Below are 13,415 nucleotides of genomic sequence, written 5' to 3'. Positions count from 1 at the left end.
CTAAATACTCTGAAGGCAAAGGTAGGTGGATCTCTGTAAGTTCTAGGATAGCCAGAACTACACAGTTGAGGCCCAGTCTAGGGGTTCTGGGGCAGGGGGGTAGGGTGGGTGGATGGGGAGTAGAGGAAGAAGGGGATAAGAACAACTAAGCAAACAGTAAAACCAACAACAGAGCATCAGAGCTGGGCATGGGACTCAGTAGTAGGGTTTACCTAGCACATGTAAACAATAGTAAGGGTATTGGGCAGAGTTCTAGCACTATAACAACTTAAACAAGGTGAGGGTACAACAATATCATGGTCAACTAGCAGATAGTATCCTACACTTGGTCCACAGCACTCCCAAAACAAGCACACTGCAAACACAGTAGAATAGCCAATAACTGCTGTTTCTGCTACAACCAACCCTCTCCTCAGAGTGCTGTGCATACACTCACAGTTTGGTCTCCCCCTTTGTGTAATGACTAAAGTCACTCTTAAAATTTAAAAACATGAAATCTTTCAAGAGCATAAACATATTATTTGATATTTCAAGGTATAAGGAAAACTGATTCTAAAGACAGCAACTAAGAAAGCATTTGTCTCCTTCGTGGGTGACTGAAGGTTCTTTAAGGAATTTCAAATATAGGTCCCGTTCCCTGACCCCCTTACTCCCCTCCAAAAAAGTAATGGGAGAATTGTGTTGAGAAAGCTTGTTAACAGCTGGCAGTTGTGACACACCTTTAATCCCCAAAACTCTAGAGGCAGAGATACACAGATCTTGGAGTTCTAGGACAGCCAGGGCTACAGAGAAATCCTGTCTTTTTTTAAAAAAAGGGGGTGGCGAGATGGCTCAGCAGGTAAGAGCGCTGACTATTCTTCCGAAGGTCCTGAGTTCAAATCCCAGCAACCACGTGGTGGCTCACAACCACCCATAATGAGATCTGACGCCCTCTTCTGGTGTGTCTGAAGACAGCTACAGTGTATTATGCCAGAGTGAGCGGGGCTGTCCTGAGTTCAATTCCCAGCAGCCACATGATGGTTCATGGCCATCTGTACCGCTATAGTGTACTCATACACATAAAATAAATAAATAAATCTTTAAAAAAGGGGGGGAGGGAGCACTGTAATTTCCTGTGCCTCAGTTTCGGTATGAAAATTTCAACCAAAAAACAAAACGCCATTAGCACTGACTGAAGCATGAAAACCAACTGTAGTTAATGACAATCTAAATCAACTGTAGCTAATGACAATCTATCATTCAAGAATGTTTTAATTGCAAAGGTCCTTCCCCAGTGCTACCAAGTGCTTCTCCAGATTACAGACCAATGTTCACAAGCCCCTCTTTAATCAACACTGGCAACAGGTAGGGGACACACACACACACACATACATATACACACATATGTAAGCATATTTAAATTCTCAGAATATATAACCACACCCACAACAGCATTCTGTTTGAGACGGTCCCCACTGATCAGCCCAGCCCAGACAGAGCTTCTGAACCCAAGGCTTACAGGTGTGAGCTACTACTGGCTAACATTATGTTAACAGGATGCATACTGGGGCTGGAGAGATGGCTCAGTAGGTAGGAGTACCCTTACAGTGAACTAATAACCATCAGGAACTCCCAGTTCCTAGGGATCTGACGTCTTCTGACCTCAGTAGCACTAGGCATGCCCACGGTACACATAAATACATTCAGGCAAAATGCTCAGATACATAAAATAAAATCTAATAACGTTTTTCAAACAGTGCATACTGCAATTATATATTTATGCTTCTAAAAGTACCAAGTTATTTTCCACTTAAGTTTTAAATATTTTCTAACAAAAATGCATTAAAACTCCCATTTTTATTAGATTTTTAAAAAAGCTATTCTAGAAAAATACCACTAATAAAAGAAAAAGAAAAAGAAAGAAAATCTCATTCCTAGGTCTTGAGGCAAAGGCCTACAACCTTAGCACTAGAAATGCAAAGGCAGGAGAACCAAAGAACTCAAGATTAGCCCAAGCCACATAGCAAGATCCTGTGTGAGGTTGAGGGAAACCAAATCTGTACGGGTGCTAGAGAACTATTGCCAGGGTGAGCCTATCACACCAGGGTTAGGGTGATCTCAGAAACCCAAGCCTACCTCTCCGTGCATAACTGGAGTCTGTATCTTTAAACTGTACCACAACGAAGTCTGAGCATTTAAACAAAACACTCTCCATTATTTCTTCACGTTTTGGCCCCGAACTGGATTCTGTACTTTTCTCATGTGCAGCATCAAGTACCAAATCACACTAAAATAAAAAGATTCATAACATTAAAAACATTCATTAATAGTATTTATAGGACTATTTAGCTCATCAAAGCCATTTCTTTGTAATGCCTATGGCAAAAGCATCTTGAGAAAACCTGATTATCACATCCTGCTTAGACTTGTCATGCACCCACCACACAGAAATCCTCAAATCTAAAAGCTGTTCTTACCACAGTGTATCTGAAACACACTAATGTTAAAGAAGAGACCTAACTCTGTGCATCCCTCTTCTAGCTCACAATGTCTGAAAATTGTTGCATATCATAAGTACATACAATATTTTCAGATCCACAAACTGAAATAGTAAGAATTTGTTATTAGAAAAACATAAGTGGTTATTAAAAACAGGTAGAGAGGGCTGGAGAGATGGCTCAGTGGTTAAGAGCACTGACTGCTCTTCCAAAATTCCTGGGTTCAATTCCCAGCAACCACATGCCCCTCTTATTTTTTTTTTTTTTTTTGGTATTTTCTAGACAGGGTTTCTCTATATAGCTCTGGCTGTCCTGGAACTCACTCTGTAGACCAGGCTGGCCTTGAACTCAGAAATCCACCTGTCTCTGCCTCCCAAGTGCTGGGATTAAAGGCATGAGCCACCAATGCCCGGTTCCACATGACCCTCTTTAATGTGATGGCTCACAACCATCTGTAATGGAATCTGATGCCCTCTTCCAGTGTGTCTGAGACAGCTACAGTGTACTCATATAAATAAAATAAGTCTTTAAAAAAAAAACAGGTAGAGAGTGTGATGATCAGGAAAGCATTCTCATGAGCTCAACTGCCAACTCCACACTCAGCTCAGCCTATGACAAGAAACGCTCAGGAATCGACAGGAAGAATTAATTAATAATTAGTAAGAATTACCTTAGGACTGTATGTTTTAAAAACTCCTTCATATATGCCTCCGCTTTTCACTTGTACTTCACATTTCGATCCCTAAAAGATACAATTTAAAAGAGTAAAGAATGTGGTCCCCATCATCAGTGTCCTCCTTTCATTTTCTGTAAGGTCTCATTCAGGATTGGATATTGACCGGCAATGATCAAGTTTCAGCACATTAACATTATACCCGATTGTCTATTAGTACAGGAAACTCCAAGGTGAATATAAACTGAATCCTAAAGCTACACACTTCTGTCCCCGCTACCATTAGATGACAAAATATTACACAAAAGACCAGCAGCTATAAACACTATTTTACATGCAACAGGGTTAGCAAGAGTTATAATTAACTGAATAACATTCTAACGTATTTTTAAAATCTTTATTACATATAGCCTAGTAATATTAGGTTGAGAATTATCTATATTTTAACTCCCTGTAATATCCCACCCCAAAGGAATTTATCCCTAATAATCAGGTAACTTACAACAACTGATGTAAGTATATGAACCATCCTCACGTTTGCATAGATTCCATCAAAAGAAATCTGGAATGTGTGAAAAATAAACATTATTGTAAGTTGGCCCTTGCACTTGCCTATATACTAAAGCTAAACTTCTCTAGCTCTAAGATAGTTGGATTGTAATGCATGAAAGAGTTGGTTACTATCACATTTTATTTCCTTATGAGAAAAAGGCAGAGTTTTAAACAATTAAATCAAACAACGATTTCATTAATACTTACTATGACATAAAACAAAAACAGAAGACTCAGACCTCCATGTGAGAAAGCAAAAACCTCTGGAGAAGACAAATCAACGTTTGTAGGGGGTCTGTGTTTTGCACAGCTAGCTGCCAGGTAGAGAAACGTGTTGTCTCAAGTGCAGTAGTGGCTGTAGGATTATGAACTTTTAAAACTGTATGCACAGCCAGGCATTCTTGTAAATACCTCTAGTTCAAGCATTCTGGAAGCAAAAGCAGGTAGATATCTATGTGAATTCCTGGCCATACTGGTCTACGCAGTAAGTTTTCAGGCCAGCCAGGATACAAATTAAGTCCTTGTCTCAACACACACACACACACCCTCAGATAGGCACATGAGCCTGACGTCCTGAGTTCAGTCCCCTCGTGGAGGTCCTCTGACTATCATACCTGCACCATGGTGCACCCACTACCCCACACTAAATAAAACTAAATATAAACCATAACAGAGCCAAACATCATCTAGGCTAGAGAGTAGCTAAGCTGGATGGCAGGGCCTGAGCACCAAGGGTAGCTGGGTAGTGAGCAAAGGCCTCACAACCCATGTCCTAAAGAGGTACAGTACATCTTAACAAAGAAGAGAAGTGGTGAGCAGAGTACACCTTGCATGATCAGCTTCTCTCAACACATCTGAATTAAGGCAACAAAACTAGTCCAGGCTGGACTGCACAGGATATGACCACCTGACTCTTAATAAGATAACCTGAGCAATAAAGATCAGGTTTCAAACCTCAGTGACAATCAGATCTCTATGAGTTTGAGGTTAGCCTGGTCTACATAGCAAGTACCAGAGAAGCCAAGACTACATAGTAGACCCCCTGCCCAAAAAACAGATAGGTGGTAGTGGTTCACACCTTTAATCTCAGCAATCAGAAGGCAGAGGCAGGCAGATCTCTGAGTTTGAGGCCAGCCTGGTCTACAGAAGAAGTTCCAAGACAGTTAGGATTGCACAGAGAAAACCCTATCTCAAAAAATTCAAAAAAACCAAGCAAACAAAAAAACATCAATAAATGGTGGCTTCTCATGAGGAACTTCACTGATAAAAATTGGAAAATGTCACACCAGAAGGTGTTTTCCAAGGAGAAAAAAATGAAATGAGTTAAAATAGACAGCACATTAATCCTAACAAAAAGCCCAAAGAACTTTGCAAACTTTGGTCCTGGTACATCAAAACATTTGACATGGTATCAGTATTATATAAGCCACAAATACTATTAACAGAAAATTGTACATTTCAGAGGCCTTCCCGAAAAACAACTCAGAAGCAAAAACCTTGTATTAAACTGACACATCTATAGATTATCTGTAGTACAACTCAAGATTTAATTCTTTGCTTTATCAGAGTCTATGGTTGGAAACCACACTTTACATATTTGTCCAAACAACATTAAAGTTACTCACCGTAGGCTGAGGCAGTCCTTTGCTACTGTTCCGACCTCTGCAAAGATTAAACATTGTTTTATTAAATACAATTTATTTTACTTAAAATAATGAGTACACAAAATATAATCTTATAACTCTACTCAAACCCAGGCCAGGCTGACTGTAAAGGGCCATCTAATACAGTGTGACAGGAAATCTCAGTGGCTGTGCTACCCGACCAGGGAGAGACTGCCACAAAGAGGGAAGAAAAGACAAGACTGCTGTTTTATCAAAACCAAATAGGTGAGGCAGGCGGAGTGCCACAGGCATTTAATCCCAGCTCTAGGGAGACGGAAGCCAGCAGTCTGTGATTTCCACAGTGTACACAGTGAATTCCAGGATAGCTGGAGCTGACTGAGACCTTGACCCTAAAACATAAATAAACAAAAACAAATGCATAACAGAAGAGTGAAGACAGCCTAGCAGGGTCTAGTGGTACGTGTCTACACTCACCCTTCAGAGACTGAAGCTGTGGGATGCTATGGTGTGAGCTCAGCCAGGACTGGAGAGCACACCTTGTCTCCACACCCCAGTCAACCCACTGAAGGACAGTGGTACACACAGCAGCAGTGCTCTCAGAAGGTAGGAATGGCGGCACAGGCTTGTGATCAACATGGCTGACTGACACTCAATCAGCTCTCATTCTCCCCATCTCTAAGAGTAGCTAAGCATTTATAACTGCAGAAAAAAACTACCAAAAATAAGTTAAAACAGGGCTTTTTCAGAAAGCTCCGAAGGAAAAGGGACTTGCTACAAGCCTAAAGACTTGCATCCAATCCCCAGGATCCATACCACAGGAGAATCAACTTCCACAAATTGTCCTCTGAGCACTCCATGTATACTGGGAGACACACACATACACATACACACATACACACACACACACACACACACACACACACACACACACACACACACAGTAAGTAAATAAATGTCTAAACATCAGCTAATTCTAAACACTTTTACTTCTAAATAACATGTCTCTGTCAGATGTAGCCTGTGAGATCACAGGCCTGGTGGCCCACAGCTGTAATCCCAGCTGAGGTAGTAGTTTCCTTACCTGAGGCTAGCCTGGGCTACACTGTCAAAAGTCAGGAATTGTCCAGCAAGTCTTTTCCTTACCAACCTTCTCCCTTGGAAAAGCTAGAGTACATAAAACTCAGCTAGCAGGTTAGGAACATTGCTCAGTGGTAGAGTATGCTTTCTTAATGTTTCTGAGCCCTAAACTCAGTTTCCAGCACTGCAGAAACAAAACCCACATCAGCCGGGCGGTGGTGGAGCACACCTTTAATCCCAGCACTTGGGAGGCAGAGGCAGGTGGATTTCTGAGTTTGAGGCCAGCCTGGTCTACAGAGTGAGTTCCAGGACAGCCAGGGCTACACAGAGAAACCCTGTCTCGAAAAAAACAAAGAAAAAACCCCACATTACACAACATAAAACTATGTTATGTTGTTTACTGCTATCAAATGGTGCCTTGTAATGTGGACTATTTTCAAGTGAACTGAATCATAATAAACAATACCATTGTTCCTCTGTACTCTAGGGGACTGGTCCAAGATCCCATCAGAACCAAAATTCAATGATGTTCAAATCACATATATGGTATTTGCATGACCCACATACCTCGTTTATTATTTACTATCTAGTCAAATGTAAATGCTATATATACACAACTGTATTATTTAGAGAATGACAAGGAAAAAAAGCCATGATGCACAGTCCTTGCTGGTAGTTTCCCCAATTCTTTCCATCCACTCTTAGTTCAATCTGCAAGTCTAGAATCTGTGCGTCTTCTTCTAAGGAAAGATTGGGTTTCTCTGAATAACAAGAAAGTCTGCACTTCTGTTCTTCATGCTGTGGAACAACACTCCTGGAATCCCATTTTAAAGTCGTTTTAAAAAAACAAACACAGAAGCAGGTGGATTTCTGAGTTCGAGGCCAGCCTGGTCTACAGAGTGAGTTCCAGGACAGCCAGGACTACACAGAGAAACCCTGTCTCAAAAAACAAAACAAAACAACCCAAACAAACAAACAAACAAAAACGTTATGTGTGCCTATATGTCTGTGCACCCTGTTCATGCTTGGTGCCCACAGGGCCTGGCGGGGGACACTGGATCCCCAGGAACTGGAGTTACAAAAAATTATAAGCAGCCATATGAGTGCTGGAAAACAAACACTGGGCCTTCTGTCCAGCCCTTGAAATCCATTTTAATACAATAGCCACACACTCCAATTGAGTCAAAATTTGAAGATTCAATAACTAGCTGAAAGCCTAGAGCAGGGCTGCCAATCACGGTAGCACAGAAGCAGGAGCCCCAAGGCAGCCCACTACCTAGTCTCTCCCCCTGTCTCTTCACCTCACTCACTCAAGAAAGCTGGCTTCGGCTGGATGACTGCTCATTTCTTTCAGAGATTCTAGAACCCTAAGCTTCCCACATTGCAAAAATGTTCCTGGCACCTGGAACAGGTTCAGCAGGTAAACGCACTTGCCACCAAGCCTGTGTTCCATCCTCTGAACCCATATAGTAGAAGGAGAAAACTCTCATTGCCTCTGACCTGTACATTCCAGTCAGGAGTTATTTGAAAAGAAAAGAAAAAAAAAAAATCTAAAAGCCTAAGAACCCGCTCTTGTCACAGATCTTGCTATGAACCAAGCACAATGTTATGCACTGGACTCTGATCAACCACTTGTTTTACAGTTGATGGGCATGAACCTTGACCCAAACCACCCAACCCAGTTCACATGCAGTAAAGTCCTGCTGCAACTAGGTGCACCTAATCTACACCCAAGCTTTTGCTTCTGGGCTATGCTTTCTTTCCCTTAGGAATCATAACCCAAGAACTTCCTGGCACCCTTCAAACTTTACAATTAAGACTTAAAAGCCAGGCTGAATTAGTGTAACAGGCCCTGGTTTTATCCCCCGTACCACACAAAATCAGATACAGTGACACACACCTGCAATCTTAGCACTAAAAAAAGCCAGGTTCCAAATCTTCAGATGTGAGTATATTCTGGAGTAACTTCAGAAACCAGGAAAGTAAAAAGGAACCATTGAAGCCAGTGTAGTGGTACATGCCTTTAATCCCAGCACTTAAAATGCACATGTAGGAGGATTTCTGTTATCAGGCTAGCAGGATCAGCACAGTGAATCTGAAGGCAGCCAGGACTACAGAGACCCTGCCTCAAAAAACAAACAAAACAAACAAACAACAACAAAAAGAACCATTGACCGGGTATGGGGAAGGAGAGCAAGAGACAGTCATAGTAGTGAAATGGTAAAGGGGGGATCTTTAGAGGGTTAAATAACAGAGGAGGAAAGAGGGTATTACATACATAGTTTCAATGAATTTTTCTCATCTGAGCTGACAACACTTTCTCCAAGAGCCAAAGGCAACCTAACAAAAAACCCAGACTCCTAAACATACAGCCTATTACTACTGTCCTTGGTTGACCCCGAGAGGTGGGAGATAAGTTTCTCTTTTTTTGTTTTTGTTTCTTAGAGACAGGGTTTCTCTGTGTAGCCCTGGCTGTCCTGTCACTCACTCTGTAGATCAGGCTGGCCTCAAACTCAGAAATCCGCCTGTCTCTGCCTCCCAAGTACTGGGATTAAAGGCGTGTGCCACCACAGGGCTAAGTAAGTTTCTATTGCTGAAGACGCCATGTATTTTAGAGACAGGACCCACACACAGGTACTGGAGCTAGAGTTGACCTGAATGCTTTCACCCTAAGGACTAGCTTTCACGGTGCCACTGTGCAAGTTTACAAAGGAGGTAAGCAACCAGTAATCTAACTCTAACCCTACCCAGCTATGATGCCTATAAACCACAACAATGACCAGCATGACACAATCACCCTAAGGGTACAGTTGTGGCATCCTTTGGCAGTAACCAACAACTCTCTAATTGGACTTAAGATCCACTCAGTAAGAGAAAAACCATGCCCTGGTACTGGAAACCTAGCCAACTACTCAGTACTAGTGAAGTCGTATCTTAGAGAACTACAGTTCTTTACTAAAAGAGCAGAACCCCTAACTCAATTCTAGAAACTTGTCCTTATACCCACAGATAAGTGTAGAACTTACACCTCATTCAGGAAACTTCTCTTTTCGACAGACAGAGAAACTATTACAGAAACATACAGCCTATCAAAATGCAGCATTATGAGCCCAGTCCCAGTAGATACATCTACAAAACATTCTCATACCTGAGGCTCAGGAAACATTGCAGCAGCAGAGAAAGCAGAAAGACTGTAAGAACCAAACAATCAGGGAGTCTGCTGTGAGACTGTGTCTCCTAGTAATGTCACAAGCTGCAACCATAAAGTCTCACCAACATGGCTGCCTTAACATGAGCGGAGACAACACTGATAGACACAAAGTGGACAGGAAGAAACCCACAAGGCTTACACAAAGAACTACAGGCAACTTAAGAATGCTGCTGACAGCGAGAGAAACGGTCTTATCCAGGAAAGTGTACACTAATTGGTTATCAATGACAAACGGTCAGCCCTGAAAACATACATATGAGAAACATACAGACCGATCAGGTTATATTTAGGAATATACTCATATTCATAAATATATATGCATGAAACAACAATTAATGAAAAAAGAGGCCATGAATTTGAAAAAGAACATGAAGAATAGGAGGGGAGGTTGGAGGGAGGAAAGGGAATTATTTAATCCTACTATAATATCAAAAAGAAAAAGATATTCACCGGTAAGGTGTCATTAGAGCCAGGAAGTAGAAGCAGGAGGGTCTCCGAGTTCAAGACAAGGATGGCCTCTCTAAGTGAGCCCCAGGCCAGCCAAGGCTACACAATGAGACTTTGTCTCAAAAAGTGAGGGTTGATAGGCAAGCGAAGGCTCAGTGGCTGGAGGATGGCTGCTCTCCCAGAGAGGACGCTAGTTCAATGTCCAACACACACATGGAGAGGCTCACAACTATCTGTGACTACAAGTCCAGGAGGACATAATGCCTGTGGCTTCTGTGGACACCTACACTAACATGCACATTATCCAAATCAGACACACAAAAAATTAAAAATAGTAAAAATACAAAATTTTAAATCCAATTTTACTGTTGGCAGAGGCAGGCAGATCTTCTGTGAGTGAGGCCAGTCTGGTCTACAGAGTAAGTAAGATTTGGGACAGCCAGAGCTACACAGAGAAACCATGTCTCAAAAAAAAAAAAAAAAAAATTAAAAATGCAATTTTACAACTATGTCTCACTGATTTCCTCCACTTTTTCAATTATTAACTCAAGTCTTACTTCCATTTATTATTCAGAGAATGTTCCTAAAAGATCAGAGTGAAAGTCAGGCATACTCGCACATGCCTTTAATCCCATCACTCAAGCAGAGGCCAGGCTCCTCTGCATGGTGAGTTCTAGGACAGCCTGAGCTACACAGTGACTCCCTGTCTGAAAGGATGAAACAGCTAACCCTTGCTAAGAGTTTTCTTTTCCTGGTTGCTGAGGCACCACTACATATCCCTGAACATGTGGCTTCTCCACAAAGCTATGAGTAAAACTAAACTGACTAGCCCCTGACAGAAGGCACATCACTCTTTGCTGCCTATAGCGACAGCTTTGAGTACTACACAGCAATTGCTGGGCAACCCGGTACACTCAGAACAAACAGTTCAAAAGGAAACAAGAAGTCCCAGTCCTATATATGCAGCAGCGAAGTGTCAAAGAACTGACACCACCTACCATCACTGACCTACATATCAGACATGTCAGAGGCGGGTGACTCCTTAATCATTAAATACAGAAGTTGTTGAGACAGACAGCTCATTGAATAAAGGCATCCCTGCAATCCATAGAAGTGAGTGGAAGGAAGAGACCTGGCTCTACAAAGACCCTCTGGCCTGTGAGCACATACACAGACATACACAGACATTCAGTCATAGTCTGTCTGTCTGTCTGTCTGTCTCTCTCTCTCTCTTTCTCCTTTCCTTCTCCCCCCATCTCTCTCAGTCCCACTCCAGCTCCCACACACACACACACAAATCAAGCAGAGAGTTTTGTTGGTCAGGTTCTTGCAATCACTCTGTTGCCACCACAACTAGATAGTACAACTTTTACTAATAAAGACAAAGACACCACATCCTCTGGATGTGAGTCAAAGCACACTGTGACAGAGTCTGGCCTTCCCTGCTGGTCAGCTTTCATAGCTACCTAAAGGTGCTCACAGCTGCCCGGAATACATGTATCAACCTCAACAGAATCGTAACCCAGAAGTGAACACCACAAGCCACAACACCAAACACTATTTAAGGTGCGCACACTGTTACAATAATGGCATTATTTGGTGGTAAGGAACCACTTTCTAACTGATCTAAGCCTGTTCCACAGGAGAATATTCATGCCTATCTGATACCATAAAGCTACTCAAAAGTCCATGGCTAGGAGAGTTACAGGCTATATGGTGACAACCTAGTGTTGTTTTCTAAGTTGACATGGTATCAAGTTATCTCTTAAATATTTTTGTTCATCCTATAGATTAGAGCTGCTCTCTGCCTTGTCAGAAGCTAATGACTAGTTCAAGTGCAGAGAATGAGAGACTGTTGAGCATTAGGCCTAAAACAAGACTTGCATGTGGATCACTCCACACCTTTCAGACAGAACCAGACAAGAGAGGGCACTGGGAGTTTAAGACCAGAGTATGCACATATGGCATGGCAGTTGTGTTCAAGAACTTAAGCAGTTAGGGTTACCTGTCCAAGACTGGGTACACCCATAATCCTGCAGAGACAGGACATGGGATCCTAGGGTCCCAGCCCTGTTTGGGAACTGCTGGGAATGGAGGAGGAGGAGGTGCTGGAGGAGGTGGGTCTTACCTGCAGTGCTGTAGTGCCTTTCCTGCAGTGAGTTACTCCCATCTCACACTCACATAAGCATCTCTAATCAAAGTCAGCGGTCACCAAAAGCCAAACAAACAGACATGGAAACAGGAGGGGGTTGGTTGGGGAAAAGGGACTTAGCAGGAATGGAACTGAGTAAGTTTCGTGAGTCAGGAACAAACAAATATATTATGTACATCAATGAAGTTAATAAAGGGCATTATATACATCAAAAAATAAATAAATAAATAAAAACTAGAGTAATTGGGAGAAATTTAAATAGAATGACCACAAGATCCAGTAGTTCAGGTTCTGGGCATATATTAAAAAACTTGTCTGGCAGTGGTGGCGCATGCCTTTAATCCCAGCACTTGGGAGGCAGGGGCAGGCGGATTTCTGAGTTCGAGGCCAGCCTGGTCTACAGAGTGAGTTCCAGGATAGCCACGGATACACAGAGAAACCCTGTCTCAAAAAACAAAACAAACAAAAAAAAAAACTTGACTGAAGCAGTGAGTCAGCAAAGCAGACAATTACACACATTTGTCCACAGCAGGTCACTCACCACACAAAGACCATTCAAATACACACTGATGGGTGAAAACAGACACAGGGATAACATGTGGCCAGCTTACAACAAAATGCTGTATTAATCATAAAGTAATAAACTCTCTTTGGGCAGTGGTGACACACGCCTTTAATCCCAGCACTTGGGAGGCAGAGGCAGGCGGATTTCTGAGTTCGAGGCCAGCTTGGTCTACAGAGTGAGTTCCAGGACAGCCAAGGCTACACAGAGAAACCCTATCTAGAAAAAACAAAAACAAAAACAAAACAAAACAAAACAATTTGTCAGAGATCTTATACCATCTTTCCAAAGGAACATTGTACTGGCTGGTTTTGTGTCAACTTGACACAGCCTGGCGTTATCACAGAGAAGGGAGGTTCAGTTGGGGAAATGCCTCCATGAGACCCAGCTGTGGGATATTTTCTCAATTAGTGATCAAGCGGGGAGGGCCCCTTGTGGGTGGTGCCATCCCTGGGCTGGAAGTCTTGGGTTCTATAAGAAAGCAGGCTGAGCAAGCCAGGGAAAGCAAGCCAGTAAGAAACATCTCTCCATGGCCTCTGCATCAGCTCCTGCTTTCTGATCTGCTTGAGTTCCAGTCCTGACTTCCTCTGATGATCAACAGCAGTGTGGAAGTAAGCTAAATAAACCCTTTCCTCCCCA

The 13,415-nt window shown here is 42.4% G+C and overlaps 1 protein-coding gene across 8 annotated transcripts in view; it reads right to left on the bottom strand.

The window, feature by feature from the left end:
• The window catches only part of Atxn2 (ataxin 2), a 95,660-nt gene that overhangs the window by 59,852 nt on the left and 22,393 nt on the right, over nt 1–13,415 (bottom strand). For all 8 annotated transcript variants that reach the window (XM_031337724.1, XM_031337732.1, XM_031337729.1 and 5 more), the window contains exons 2-5: nt 5,328–5,364; nt 3,653–3,712; nt 3,148–3,219; nt 2,116–2,266 (exon numbers count right to left, since the gene is read on the bottom strand). In XM_031337724.1, the coding sequence (XP_031193584.1) occupies nt 2,116–2,266; nt 3,148–3,219; nt 3,653–3,712; nt 5,328–5,364 (320 nt within the window). The remainder of the gene's footprint in view (nt 1–2,115; nt 2,267–3,147; nt 3,220–3,652; nt 3,713–5,327; nt 5,365–13,415) is intronic.

This window comes from Mastomys coucha, unplaced genomic scaffold, assembly GCF_008632895.1.
Source record: "Mastomys coucha isolate ucsf_1 unplaced genomic scaffold, UCSF_Mcou_1 pScaffold22, whole genome shotgun sequence".
Classification (NCBI taxonomy): domain Eukaryota; kingdom Metazoa; phylum Chordata; class Mammalia; order Rodentia; family Muridae; genus Mastomys; species Mastomys coucha.
Note: the sequence above shows the minus strand (reverse complement) of the source record. Positions and strands in the feature narration are given on the sequence as shown.